At 41.5% G+C, this 15,781-nt stretch overlaps 1 protein-coding gene across 2 annotated transcripts; it reads right to left on the bottom strand.

Annotated features, from left to right (window-relative positions):
* Window positions 1-215: 215 nt before the first annotated feature.
* On the bottom strand, window positions 216-15,568 carry LOC132884701 (uncharacterized). Of its 2 annotated transcripts, XM_060918573.1 has the most exons (7): window positions 15,300-15,568; window positions 5,745-5,850; window positions 5,083-5,200; window positions 4,764-4,966; window positions 3,717-3,835; window positions 3,459-3,616; window positions 216-2,902 (listed from the first exon to the last, which is right to left on the bottom strand). In XM_060918573.1, the coding sequence occupies exons 2-6, from the start codon at window positions 5,848-5,850 to the stop codon at window positions 3,464-3,466; spliced, it is 699 nt and encodes a 232-aa protein (XP_060774556.1). In that variant the 5' UTR covers window positions 15,300-15,568; the 3' UTR covers window positions 216-2,902; window positions 3,459-3,463. The 2 variants fall into 2 exon arrangements, with proteins under 2 accessions (XP_060774556.1, XP_060774555.1); XM_060918572.1 differs by having other exon boundaries at window positions 216-3,616.
* Window positions 15,569-15,781: the final 213 nt, after the last annotated feature.

Below are 15,781 nucleotides of genomic sequence, written 5' to 3'. Positions count from 1 at the left end.
TTCATGTATTTAGTTCAGTTGTTCATTAGTCATTGTCCTACTTGCATGTAATTTTTACCTTAATAAATCTATCTATCTATCTATCTATCTATCTATCCATCCAGAGCTCATATTTCATATATAAATATGTAATCTGGATGGAGCGAGTGCACTAGTGAAGGACAGAAAAATCCAAAAATGTACTAGTTTATTTGTTCATATTTATTGAAGGCACATTGGTACAACGTTACAACATGGTTTTATACATTTGTACAAAAATATATTTTTATTATTAAAAACATTGTTTACTTTTTATTCACTTTATGCTTTTCAGTAAATTTTTAAAGCATTATATAAAATATAGAAAGACTTTTCTGACAGAAAAATTCCATTACTAATATATTACTGAGCCAGTAATATAACTGCAAGCAGAGAAAATGTTTTCAGTGTCGTGGCAAGTGATGTTTAAGGAGTTTAATGCTGTGTTCAGATTGTCCTCATGTCCACTCACTCACTAGGGGAGAAGGACAATCTGCTATTGGTACATTTCCGACACTAGAGCCATGTTGTGCTGCGATATAATTATGCACCAGATATTCATAATTATCATCTCAAATCATATAAACACCAGAACATGGATACCAACATTGCTAATTTTCAATAAGTACACGTTCTCTTCACAACGCTGAATGAAAATAAAACTAGATAGAGAGTGTGACTAAAGTCACAGTAATTTGCACTAGCTGTTGCAAACTGGGACTTCTGGTCACCATCCCCTATAGATCCGGAATGGTAAGAGATAAAGAATGACACTTAAAGAAGAAAAATTGCGCCCTGCCGCCCTGAGCAAAATAAAAAGTACTGACTGAAAAAATTATGAAAATTGACAGAGTTAAGTGATTGAAAAAAAAGCCTGTTTTTCATGGCTCATTCCTGTTCAATGATCCAGATCAGCACCAAAAGTCATAGAAACGTAATTCAGCCCAGAGGGATTCTTCATGTGAAATTTGGTGATGATTGGTTGAAAATGGAGGGAGAAATAGCGTCCTAAAAAAACATTCAGAGAAGAAGAAGCAGAGTAATAAAGTAGAAAGATCCTGAGTGAGAGTAACAATTTGCACCAGCGCTGCTACACAAATTAATAAAACCTTAAAAACTTTTAATAATGCATAACAGTCCATGTCAACTGACAGGGTACAGCTTCTGTACACTATATTTTGGTGTGCCTTGCGACAATTTCGTAGTTCACTATCTAGTGAATAAAATATACAGTTGTGACTTCAATCAGCAAACCACAGAATGACTGAGTCACTATACGCTGGGCGAGCGGACGTTCGGAACACAGCAAAAGTCTTCAAAACACTGCTGCCAGGCAACTGTAAAACATGACTTCCACACTGCCCTATTGACTGCGGACAGTGATTTAGCTCTTAACTCTCTTATAGACAGCGTACAGACACCGTGAGAGCAGAAATGAGACAGAACCATCCAGAACATCAACATTTACCTCAGATATGTTGATAAATGACTAAAAGAAGACAGAATACAGCTAAATATATTAATTAACTAACCAGTAAGTATTTTATAGGCATCATGAAGACATGGTGAAAGTGAAAATGAGGCTGGAATATTAACATTTGCCTCAGATTTGTTGATAAATGGTTAAAAAAAACCATTATGAATTTAACTAACTACAACCACAAATCATCAGAAAGTTGAGACGGTGTGGAAAATGCAAATTTAAAAAAAGAAAGTAGTGATTTCTATACTTGCAAGCTGTTTGACTTGTATTTCAGTGCAGACAGAATGAACCCAAGATATTTCCAGTTTTGTTGGTCAAATTCATTTCATTTCAACTTCATTCAGGCTGCCAACACATTCCAAAAAAACAAACATACATTGGGACGGGGACAATTTAGGGCTAGGAATGAGGTTTGGTGACTGACCCCTTGAAAATGGTTCCTCCAGGAACGATGACGTTTCAGTTGTCAAGACAACGGAAAAACTAAAATACAAAAACAGAAAGATATGTCACAATGCTCTTGTGCACAAAACAAAATGCTCTTGTATTTGTATTTTAGTTTTTCCGTTGTCTTGACAACTGAAACGTCATGGTTCCTGGAGGAACCATTTTCAAGGGGTCAGTCACCAAAGGGTTAAACCATGATGTGATTTGAAACAGGTGATGTCAACAGGTGACTGTAATCATGATTTAGGACAAAATCAGTCTCCGGGAAAGACCAAGATCGGCTGAGGATCTCCAGTTTATCAACAAATGCAAAATAAAAGTTACTGAACCATCGTTCATCTACAGCTGATAGAAGCACATGGGCTCAGGATTACTTTAGAAAACCTTTATCAAGCTACAATACGGCGTTACATCCACAAACACCAGTTAAAATTTTACTGTGCTAAAAGGAAGCCTTATGTTAACTGTGTCCAGAAGCACCGTCGACTTCTCTGGCCTCGGAGGCGTCTGGGATGGACCATCACACAGTGGGAACAGGTATTGTGGTCAGAGGAATCAGTATTCCAGGACTTTTTTGGAAGAAATGGACACCGTGTGCTCTGAAGATGAAAAGGACCATCCAGACTGTTAGCAGGAACAAGTCCAAAAGCCAGGGTGTGTCATGGTATGGCGTTGGGTCAGCGCCCTTGGCAAAGGTAACCTACACTTCTGTGATGGAGCATTAATGCAGGAAAGTCCACTGAGATTTTGGAGCAACATCTGCTGCCTTCAAACCGACGTCTTTTCCAGGGAGATTTCACCAAGACAATGCAAAACCACATTCTGCTCACATTACAAATGCGTGGCTGTGGAAGAAGAGGGCGTGTCTCCTCTGTCCCCAGTAGAGAATGTGTGGAGAATTGAGAGATGAAAAATATGACAGTGACGACCCCGAACTGTTCCACACCTTCAGACCTGTTTACAGGAAGAACGGGACAAAAATAACACCTGAAACACTTCATCACTTGGAGTCTTCAGGTGTTTTCAAATAGATTTGAGTGCAGCACCGGTCAAAGATTATTTACAAATCACTTGTTTTCAGTTTTAATTTCGATTTCAACACACCGTCCCGACTTTTTCTGATTTGGGGCTGTAGTGTGTCTTTATTATACGATATAAAGACACAGTGACAGGAAACGCAACAGAACCATCCAGAAGAGCAACAGTTCCCTTAGATATGTTGATAAATTCCGACAAAAATTTAACTGAATAAAATTACATTTAATTATCCTCAACATCAACCACTATCATGCAAATGAACACGTGTTCCCCAACAGCAAAGACACTGAACTGTCATAATGGCAGCTGACAACAACAGCAGCAGCCTCAGAGCGGTGAACCTCTGGACTGGACTCATTAACACACCTTTGATGTCATTTCATTGTGCTGCTCAGTGCAGATTTGTGCAGATCATAAAACTGTGTCTTCAATGAAATCTGAAAACGAGGGCGAAATTCACAAAAAATCTTACGTCCTTCAGCTTGAATCAGTGTGTTTGTATCTCCGGCTGGACTCGTACGCCGGGTTAATGAGTGCCTTTGTGGTGTGGCCACGCATCACCTCGTACACGCCGTTAGAGGGCTGCTGCTGCTTCGGAGTGTAATTTCCACGATTACTACACAGCATCACCTTCACAGAGAGAAAGAAAACAAAAAAGTACAGCAGCAGTCAAATGTTTTTGCAATAATTGTGTGTGTGTGTGTGTGTGGGCGCGCATCTGTTTATATACCAATGCAGTCACCAGGAACAGAGTGATGAGTGACAGCCCACCAATTACACCCAGGTAGATCATCTGGTGACATTTAATCTGGTGACATTCACTTTCCTTTGTGCGTATCTCTATGGTTCCTGTAGAACACACACACACACACACACACACACACACACAGTAGATTGTCTAAAAACAGTCTGAGCAACCGCTTGCGAGTTGTTGTATGATAATGGAGAGCTGATGGGTGGGTAAGACTAGAACTAAAACTAAAACAGGAGGAAATCCAGGGAGAAACAAACAAATCCAAAGTTATGTCATCAGGTGTAAAAGAGTGCTGTTGCACAGCTGTGATTTGGCCATAACCGCAAGGCCACATGTAATCACGGCTAATTTCTCTAAATAAGAACTTAATATTGATCAACTGACATTTCAGACACAATGTGACCAAATTTTTATTTATTTTCCCCCAAACAGCTGGATGGAGCACTGCGTGATGTCATGGTAACTGGCTAGTACACAGTAAAAAATGGAGTGTCAATATGTAAACCTATTTTCCTCTGGATAGAGTAGTTATAACACTATGCAGAGTAAAATCGTCTCAATGGTAGTGTCAAAAGTGAGAGTTAATTCCCACTTGCACACAACGACAAAATCTACTCTGCAGGGTGATGATTCCCCGCGAAAATACAATATAGAGTCAGATTAACTCTGAAAATCTTACACTATCTATAGTGTTAAATATTTTTACACACCTCATTGTTAATTTTGACACAAAATAGAGTAAAATTAACTCTAAAAATCTTACACTGGCTATAGAGTAAATTTTACACTGATTTTGAGTGGGACCAAATGTTATCTGACAGAGAGTTAAATTCAACTCTTAAAGAGTAAAACTGACACTATGATTTTTACTGTGTAGGTGTAGTGATGTTTCAGTGTAATGATGCCCACAGTGAAATGTCCCAGTGCTGTTATACTAAACATAAACACTCCCGGAACGACACGTGTCCAATCAGATCAGTGGAACGGACCTAACTGTGTAAGGGATAAAGTTAAAATACACACCTAACACACACGTCCGCTCACTGTTAGTATTTTTGTCAAGTTTGTTAAATGTGCACCAGTAAACTCCTCCGTCGCTCTCGCTCACGTTGAGGATGGACACTGTGAACCTGCTGAAGTTCTCGTTCGTCTTCACTCGGCCTTTGAAGGGATCCTCAACTGTCAATTGTCCTTCTTTGTAATAGTACAACACCGACTCCTTTTTGCTGCGGGAGACATTGAAGGATTGTAAAACAGAAAGTATAACAGTATTTTTTACACATTTTTTCCATTATGACATTTTTGCATAAAAGGAAAAAACCCCACACAGCACCCAGCTTACTTCTCATCCTGCTGTCTGTATAAATAAACTCCGTCCTGATCTGAGTTTTGGATGATGCACGTGATGTTGGCTTCTTCTCCAACACGCACAAACAGCGGTACACACCGGCCAGCACCATCTACACACAACATACCATATATAAATACACTACTAACATGGAAATATACAGCACACACACACACACACACACACACACACACACGTGATATTAGGTGTAGAATATGACTAAATATATAAAACATTCCTAAATAAGCAAAAAAAAATCATTACTGATCTGGAACATCATAAACTACTTCTTGTGCTCATAAAATACCAAAATGTTTTGATTCTAGGATTCTTTCTTTTCTTAAAAAAAAAAAAAAAAAATCACAAATATGACCATGGTGTCTGGACGACATCTTTGATTTTTTTTAATCATCAGATCCTCATTTTAAATGATTTTCTTAATTTGAGTGATTAAAGTTTTCTGTCCAATCACTGAAGCACTGCAGTGAAGTAAAAACTGACGAAAATCAAAAGAACACAAACCTCTCCTTAAGACTCCAAAATCATACATCACTCCTGAGGAGATACAATACTCATAAAGAATAAAAACACACTCCTAAATAAAGTATAAAACAATTCTACAGACATCAAATACTTATAAAGAGAAGAACACACACCTGAATATGAGCCGGAGTGGAGGAACACAGCGAGCAGGACGAGTGTGTGTAGTGGAAGATGCTTCATCTCTTCTGCTGTAAAGACGCTCTGTCTCTCTAGAGGCATCTGAGTTACAAAGGAACGTGCATACCCCCCCACACACACATGCACACACACACACACGCGTATGCTGCTGTAATAACCCGGCAGACTACAGTAGCTCACAGTAAAGTAGTTCAGTGTTTTAGATGTTCAGACTCTGATGTGAGCAGCAGTAAAAACTGAGTTTCCTACCTGCAGAGAAAAAACATTCAGCAACAAACAATACACCCTTTATTTTTCATGCGTGTGTACTTAGTTTTACAACCCCGATTCCAAAAAAGTTGGGACAAAGTACAAATTGTAAATAAAAACAGAATGCAATAATTTACAAATCTCAAAAACTGATATTGTATTCACAATAGAACATAGACAACATATCAACTGTCGAAAGTGAGACATTTTGAAATTTCATGCCAAATATTGGCTCATTTGAAATTTCATGACAGCAACACATCTCAAAAAAGTTGGGACGGGGCAATAAGAGGCTGGAAAAGTTAAAGGTACAAAAAAGGAACAGCTGGAGGACCAAATTGCAACTCATTAGGTCAATTGGCAATAGGTCATTAACATGACTGGGTATAAAAAGAGCATCTTGGAGTGGCAGCGGCTCTCAGAAGTAAAGATGGGAAGAGGATCACCAATCCCCCTAATTCTGCGCCGACAAATAGTGGAGCAATATCAGAAAGGAGTTCCACAGTGTAAAATTGCAAAGAGTTTGAACATATCATCATCTACAGTGCATAATATCATCAAAAGATTCAGAGAATCTGGAAGAATCTCTGTGCGTAAGGGTCAAGGCCAGAAAACCATACTGGGTGCCCGTGATCTTCGGGCCCTTAGACGGCACTGCATCACATACAGGCATGCTTCTGTATTGGAAATCACAAAATGGGCTCAGGAATATTTCCAGAGAACATTATCTGTGAACACAATTCACCGTGCCATCCGCCGTTGCCAGCTAAAACTCTATAGTTCAAAGAAGAAGCCGTATCTAAACACGATCCAGAAGCGCAGACGTCTTCTCTGGGCCAAGGCTCATTTAAAATGGACTGTGGCTGGGGGCGTCGTGGCTCAGGTGGATAAGGCGCCATACCATAAATCCAGGGACCCGGGTTCGATTCCGACCCGAGGTCATTTCCCGATCCCTCCCCGTCTCTCTCTCCCGCTCATTTCCTGTCTCTACACTGTCCTATCCAATAAAGGTGAAAAAGCCCAAAAAAATATCTTTAAAAAAAATAAATAAATAAAATGGACTGTGGCAAAGTGGAAAACTGTTCTGTGGTCAGACGAATCAAAATTTGAAGTTCTTTATGGAAATCAGGGACGCCGTGTAATTCGGACTAAAGAGGAGAAGGACGACCCAAGTTGTTATCGGCGCTCAGTTCAGAAGCCTGCATCTCTGATGGTATGGGGTTGCATTAGTGCGTGTGGCATGGGCAGCTTACACATCTGGAAAGACACCATCAATGCTGAAAGGTATATCCAGGTTCTAGAGCAACATATGCTCCCATCCAGACGACGTCTCTTTCAGGGAAGACCTCGCATTTTCCAACATGACAATGCCAAACCACATACTGCATCAATTACAGCATCATGGCTGCGTAGAAGAAGGGTCCGGGTACTGAACTGGCCAGCCTGCAGTCCAGATCTTTCACCCATAGAAAACATTTGGCGCATCATAAAACGGAAGATACGACAAAAAAGACCTAAAACAGCTGAGCAACTAGAATCCTACATTAGACAAGAATGGGTTAACATTCCTCTCCCTAAACTTGAGCAACTTGTCTCCTCAGTCCCCAGACGTTTACAGACTGTTGTAAAGAGAAAAGGGGATGTCTCACAGTGGGAAACATGGCCTTGTCCCAACTTTTTTGAGATGTGTTGTTGTCATGAAATTTAAAATCACCTAATTTTTCTCTTTAAATGATACATTTTCTCAGTTTAAACATTTGATATGTCATTATGTTCTATTCTGAATAAAATATGGAATTTTGAAACTTCCACATCATTGCATTCCGTTTTTATTTACAATTTGTACTTTGTCCCAACTTTTTTGGAATCAGGGTTGTAATATCACACCTGTGTTTATTAAATTCCTCAACACTGTACTGATCCAGAGTCAGTCTCGTGCTACAGATGCTGTTCCTTTCATGAGCAAACAAAAATAAAACAACAAGGTGGAGTGGAGGAGCGTGAAACTGTTCTGGATTACTAGTGCATGTCAAACAATTAGAATATCATGAAAAAGTTTTTTTTTCATCATTCAATTCAAAAAGGTAAACTTTCATATACTCTACATTCATTACACTTAAAGTGAAATATTTCAAACCTTTTTTTGTTATAATTTTGATGATTATGGCTTATTCAAAAAATAAAGAATCCCTGTACCAAGTTTTAAGATATTATTTGCCACATTTTCCAAGTTCTGGTGCAGGAAACCAACCCGACCTCTTTACACTGACTAAACTAAATCAAAATCTATTCTTTATGTAAAATTTAGAAAAATACTTCAAACATCAATCGTCATTTGGCGAGACTCCACCCAGAGAAGGAAGTGACACGCTGTGTTCATTGCCCTGTTGATAGTGAGCGGGGCTTGCTGAGCGATGAACAAGCTTTTTATCTGTAACCTGTTTACTAAAATGGGGCAATGGAGCAGGAACGTCAGTCCAACACAGCAGCAGAGACGCTTTCACATAAAGGCAGCAACAGACACCGTCACATGGTGCGGGTGGAGTCTTGTTCTCGACTCGACTCGAAATTTTCTTTAGTGACTTGGACTGGACTCAGACTTGAACACTGGGGACTCAACACTGGACTCAGACTTGAACACTGGGGACTCAACACTGGACTCAGACTTGAACACTGGGGACTCAACACTGGACTCAGACTTGAACACTGGGGACTCAACACTGGACTCAGACTTGAACACTGGGGACTCAACACTGGACTCAGACTTGAACACTGGGGACTCAACACTGGACTCAGACTTGAACACTGGGGACTCAACACTGGACTCAGACTTGAACACTGGGGACTCAACACTGGACTCAGACTTGAACACTGGGGACTCAACACTGGACTCAGACTTGAACACTGGGGACTCAACACTGGACTCAGACTTGAACACTGGGGACTCAACACTGGACTCAGACTTGAACACTGGGGACTCAACACTGGACTCAGACTTGAACACTGGGGACTCAACACTGGACTCAGACTTGAACACTGGGGACTCAACACTGGACTCAGACTTGAACACTGGGGACTCAACACTGGACTCAGACTTGAACACTGGGGACTCAACACTGGACTCAGACTTGAACACTGGGGACTCAACACTGGACTCAGACTTGAACACTGGGGACTCAACACTGGACTCAGACTTGAACACTGGGGACTCAACACTGGACTCAGACTTGAGGTTTAGTGACTCGACTACAACACTGATCGTCACCACTTCCGTTGTTATTACAGTCACCACCGTGTACACACATTGCTGCAAAGGATGTGAAAATTTGTCCTTAACATCTGTCACACCCATTTCACTAGTTGTTCACTTTGCATCTCTCACTCTTGTGGACTATAAGAAAGGCGTCAGTTTTAGAAATACACTGCATTGGGGGCGTCGTGGCTCAGGTGGATAAGGCGCCATACCATAAATCCAGGGACCCGGGTTCGATTCCGACCCGAGGTCATTTCCCGATCCCTCCCCGTCTCTCTCTCCCACTCATTTCCTGTCTCTACACTGTCCTATCCAATAAAGGTGAAAAAAGCCCAAAAAATATCTTTAAAAAAGAAATACACTGCGCGTCAACACACCCAGTATACGACCTGTAGCTCTGAAACTCCTGTGCAGTTCATTTCCATCTCAAAAGATCAGTTTTGGCAGCAGAGAGACACAAAAATCTGAGGTTTGATTTTTGGACTATTGTGGACGTGAAAACTTCCCCTGACTGTGAAACAGCAGATTCAAAACCTGAGACAAGAACAAGGTCAGAGAGCAGGCAGTGGTCAGGTGATGTGCAAACAGCATAAAGTGGGCTAGACCAAGAGCTAAAGGAGGAAACCAGGGAGTGGAACAAAACCAGAGACTCGGACTAAATATAAGGCTTAATAATGATAACACAAACAGAGTGGATACTTCACAAGGTTGGGTGGGATTACTGAGCGTCCTTTTCTACTGTGGAGTGTGATTGGTGTGTGTGTGTGTGTGCGCGCAAGTGGTGAGGAAATGGCTGTCTCTCAACACACACTACAAGATGCTTCATTTTTCAGAAAAAACAGGATGGGGGGCTTGGCGTTCCAAACTGCATGTGGGAATACACAGCTACAAGGCAGTCACACCTCATTAACATGTTGAACTGTGATGATACCAGTGTGAGACAATTAGCAAGAACATCACTACTGCTGGATTTCAAAAAACGGAAAGTAACTCATGCAGGCAGTGGGGAGAACAACTTCCTGGGCTTTAGAAGAAAGAGCAGTGGTAAGCTGGATACCAGGGCACAGGGATTTGGCGTGTCATCAGACTGGCCTGACTTAAATGACTTGTGCTGGAGAACAGGCACTGAATTAAAATGGACCTTCCACCTTCAACCTGTAGAGGTCACCGATGCACTGGTGGATGACCCATCAATCATGATTCAAGCCAGGTTGCATTATAACAACATTACCTATCTCCTGCTGCCTAAAACATCAAGACAAACCCTTTTGTCCATTCAAAGGGAGCGCAACATGGAGTATTGGTCCAGCCTGAAGCTCCAGGGAAAGCTGGCTAAACTCACCTGTGCAGACCACTCTGTATCACATGCCATATACAACAATAACTCTATCAGCGACGAGATCATCACCTTCTGTGTGAAGGCTCGCTTACAGGTTCTCCCCACCAAATATAATCTCTTTCTGTGGTTCCCTTTTATCCATTCCCCTTTCTGTATATTACACGATCATCCACAACATCTGGAGTCAGTAGCTCACATTATGAACAGTTGTCCATTATATAAAGGACTGTATACTGCCAGACATGACAGACCGGTGGACCTCATTGCTGCCCAGATTCCCCGTACTCCGCAGGAACAGATCTACAAACACTTCTGTAAAGCCACATTGGTTTAACTCATCCACAAACCCTTTCTTAGGAATAGCAAACACACCGGATATAATTTGCTTGTCACATGACACTAAAACAGTCAGACTCTTTGAAGTAGCCTGTGCTTTTGACCTGTTCATGGAGGAATCCTACTGTACAAAAAAACTAAAATACCAGCCTCTAGTATCTGTTATTGAGAGCTATGGTTACAAATGCTTGCTCATTGTGCTTGTCTTTGGGAGTCTAGGCCATGTACGTAGGCTGGTGGTCAGTGGACTTAACATCAGTGGATTAAGTAAAAGAAGTGCCAGACAGCTAGCTAAATACTGCTCCATATCAACAATTATAGGGAGCATGTTCATCTGGAAGAGAAGATGCTTCCTGTATCCCTGAGACTGCATTGCCATAACAGGATGTTTTTGGTCCTGATAGTGTTTGGATTATTCACTATATTTGGTTCCTATTGATATTAACTTGTAATTGTGGAATCAAATAAAGTATATAATGTGTGTGAAAGAGAGGAGGATCCACCTGTTTCCAGTCTGTGAGTTAATTGTTGTGTATCTCTCCCAGATTGAGGCCCAGAACCTGTCTGACTGTCATGAGCAGGGATTAACCCGGGTTGAGACTCGGTTTGAATTGAGAAAAGAAGAATAGAACACTGGTCAGAGACCCCACGCTGCAAAAAAAAAAAAAAAAAACTGAATTTGAGGAGCAAATTACTTAATACTCATGAAATGATCTTGCTGCATGGACAGATATTTTAACTTGATAAGACATCTTAGAATAAGTTGGTTGTAATCTAGAACTTGGTTTAATAATCTCAGAATTGGTGTCTTGTATTCTTAGAATAGGAAATGCTCGATCGTTTCAACTATTTTCAAAATATTTTCACTTGCCAAGATATCATTTTTTGCGGTGTCTATCCAGCCCTGCTCTGTGATATGAAAGCGGTAAAGGTAAGAACGGGCCTCTCGGCCCCCGGACTCCACACACGTCTCGAGTTTACTAAAACACTGGTGATTTGAAGCGCTGCTCCAGAGTCTCATTTGAAACGTGGCTGTCACGTGACCTTTGGAAATGAAGCTTTGTTGCGTCGCTGACACGTCATGCAGGTCTCAAAAACAAGGTCCCGTCCCATAGCAGGTATCCGGTTAATACCTACAGCTCAAACCTATATATGTCTGTAATTTTTTTTTTCAATCTTGTGTATTGTTGTTTGTGAAACACTACTAATGAAAACAATGATGACGCTGTTGTTAGAATGTAAATTATGGCACCTTACGGACTCCACCACTCTTCCCATAGAATAAAAGTCTTTCCTATATGCAAAACTGTTTGCTGCCTGGAGACACCATGGGAACACATCACAGTGTCTGCTGAGTATTAATAAATGGAAAATACACACAAGAAACTCTGATCTCAGGTGGGGGAACATTTCAGCCTCCGCAGTCCCACATAAATATACATGCTGTTTATCCCCACCTTCACACTCTGGGCAACAAATATCTGGCTCTTCCTACCACACCCATTCCACCTCAGTGGATTTGTTTTTTTCAAATGCTGGGACCATCATCTCATCTCGTTATCTGTAGCCGCTTTATCCTGTTCTACAGGGTCGCAGGCGAGCTGGAGCCTATCCCAGCTGACTACGGGCGAAAGGCGGGGTTCACCCTGGACAAGTCGCCAGGTCATCACAGGGCTGACACATACACACAGACAACCATTCACACTCACATTCACACCTATGCTCAATTTAGAGTCACCAGTTAACCTAACCTGCATGTCTTTGGACTGTGGGGGAAACCGGAGCACCCGGAGGAAACCCACGCGGACACGGGGAGAACATGCAAACTCCACACAGAAAGGCCCTCGCAGGCCACGGGGCTCGAACCTGGACCTTCTTGCTGTGAGGTGACAGCGCTAACCACTACACCAATGTGCCGCCCCTGCTGGGACTATAATAAGCAAAAAAAACCAAAAACATTATTATCTTTAATAAAATTAATATTTGTCTCTCATTTGTTTAACTGGGTTCTCTTTATCTACTTTTAGGACTTGTGTGAAAATCTGATGATGTTTTAGGTCATATTTATGCAGCAATATAGAAAATTCTAAAGGGTTCACAAACATAGGCGGTTTTAAATGGGGGCCGGGGGGGGGGGCAGTGCCCCTGTAAAATTGCTCCAGGCCCCTGTTGTGGCCCCTGTGCTGAACAGGTAACAAGATTTATTAATTTTGACGTGCGCTGGCTCAAAGATCGGAACTGACATGACGGAGTGTTCTACACGCACACTGTTACCTGCAGCAGAAAGACCTGCAGCAGCGCGAATTGTAAACTTTGGACGTGAGAGATAACAGCTGCAGCCCTGCAAGGACTAGGCTACTGCAAAGAGGCGAAGATAAGGAAAATTAATCAATTTCGTAACGTCAGTGTTTGCACATATCTGTGTTTTACTGTTGTTGTTCACTACAATAATAAATCCGTTTTATTGCACTTTTCTTAAAAGTGCGTTGCACAGCAATAAGTAGCCTAACTTAATATTTTTGGGAAATGGGTAAAATAACCAACAGTGTTTAACCTTCTTGTAAAACTTTAATGGCCTTTTGATATGTAGAGGCTACATTCCTCTCCGTTTACTTTTTAGTATAGACCTACTGTAGGCTATCATCATGGAAAGGAGCAAGAAGGACATTATGTCCTTTTTTGCCCCTGTTGGCAAAAAGCAACATAGAGAGAGTAAGGAAGACGAAGATTATGAAAGAGGAGAGAGAGCCAGAGGTGGAGAGAGAGCCAGAGGTGGTGGTTGGAGAGGTGGAAAGTGAGGCATCTGAAAGGCAATCTGAGAGTGAGGATGAAGACATTCAGGATCAGATTGAGGGACAGAATGAGGGACAACCCAACGAGTCATTGGGACAACCAGATTCACCATGCATATCAAGTACAGCACCATCAGGTTTGTGATGTTGAACAAATGTATGTGTGTGAGCAGTGTCGGCCTACAATTCATATAGCCTACCCTGAAAGTGTAAAGTCTGAATAATAATTAATAAATATAAAATACAAATAATAGATAATAATAAATTAATAAATGAATAATGATAAGTAAATGTTGTTCTCAGTCGCACTCCCATATTTACTGTATTCATCTTTCTCCAGATATCAGCAAGTGCTTGGACGACACTCCAGTGCAGCCACGTCTGAAGAAAAGGCTCATTGTGTGCAAAAATAGAAATCTTATTTTACAAAAAAGAGAAACATGGTTTTAAGATTTATTGAGCACAATTTATTTTATGTTTAGCACTAGCAGTCCCAGCATTTTTCTGTCTACCTAGAAGACCCACATGGGGCCATTTGGCCCGTCCGCTTTTCCCCAATACACTAATCACTCATTTTGTTATGGTAATGAGGCTGTTAGTGGCAGTGTGTGGGGTGAGGAGGTCACATTTCACACACTTCAGTGGTGAAGTCATGTTGGCTACTTCTGTGTGAATGTGAGAATGAGGAATAAAAACACATTCTATTCTAAAATGTGAACATGTGAATGTCCCATGTGACCATAACGACTCATGTGACTGCAACCAGACAATTGTTTGATGGATAAATACCTCAGTGCACATGGACTATCGCTTCAGTTCCCTCAAGAATTTTGTGGTGAAAGAAGCTCCTCTCCAAGGAACGAAGATGCAGAGATTCAACAGGCATTGTAAGATTTCATTTCTAAGCTGTAAGGTAACTAACAGCCACATTTCCATAACAAAATGAATGACTACAGGGAGGACTTGGGGCCAATTGGCCCTCTTGTGGGTTTTCTAGGTAAAAAGGCCAAATGGCCCCTGTCTGGGACTTCTAGTGTTAGGCTATTGAGACAGAATGTTTTATCTCATTGTATTTATGCTCAATGTATTTTGTTTTGGTTTTAAATAAACTAAACAAAACATTTTGAACACTTAAATATTGCCATGTTTTGCCCATATGTGCCCCCCTGAAAAAACACTGGCCCCACCTCGGCCCCCCGAGTAATTCTGGTCTAGAACCGCCACTGTTCACAAACTTTCAGGCACCACTGTGTGTGTAACAGATGTTGCGTTGTGTTGTTCACCAATCTTTTTATTCTAAAGAAATGAGACAAATACACTGCTGAGGACGGGCTGCAAACATCCAGTGGCATTGGCTAAAAACAGCAGCATAAAGACACGAGTGTTATCATTCATTTACACAATCTTCATCAGCCAGAGCCGTATAATCACTGAACACATGCACCCCAACACACAAGGCTATGATCACGCAAGTTCATGTAGCTTGAAATAAGGAATGAATATGCAAACAAAACAACAAAAGACATAATTATGTCTTCAGAGCGCCAAAGTCAGGACCTACCGCTTACGTTTCCAACCCGAACTGAGAGGCAGCGCCTCGATCCCATAACCATCCGCGCTCTTAAAGGACCAGCGCAGAATTCCACCACCACACACAAGGGCCAGTGGAAAAATAAATAAACCCGTTACATACGCTCAGTATAAGTGTGTGTGCACAGTAAAAAGGTGCAGATAAACATAAAGAGGTGTGTGTTGGACTGTGAGCGCTGCTGCATGGAGGAACCTTTACTGAAGCGTGTTTTGGAACAGATTGTGTTCTCTGTGTTTGGATCGAGGCGGTTCCTTTTCTCAGGATGAAACGCTGACGTCACCCAAACAAACCGAGGCGTCGGCTGTCATCAGTCACGTGGTTTTCGTCTGACACGCCCCCTTCTACTCCACACCTGCTCCGGATCCTCGGCTTCAGACCGTCCGTCTGTCACTCGTCATCAATTACAGTCCGGCAATTATGATGTCACTGCCCATTTAAGGTGCCACATGTCC

The sequence above is a fragment of the Neoarius graeffei genome, chromosome 4 (genome assembly GCF_027579695.1).
Source record: "Neoarius graeffei isolate fNeoGra1 chromosome 4, fNeoGra1.pri, whole genome shotgun sequence".
Taxonomy (NCBI): domain Eukaryota; kingdom Metazoa; phylum Chordata; class Actinopteri; order Siluriformes; family Ariidae; genus Neoarius; species Neoarius graeffei.
Note: the sequence above shows the minus strand (reverse complement) of the source record. Positions and strands in the feature narration are given on the sequence as shown.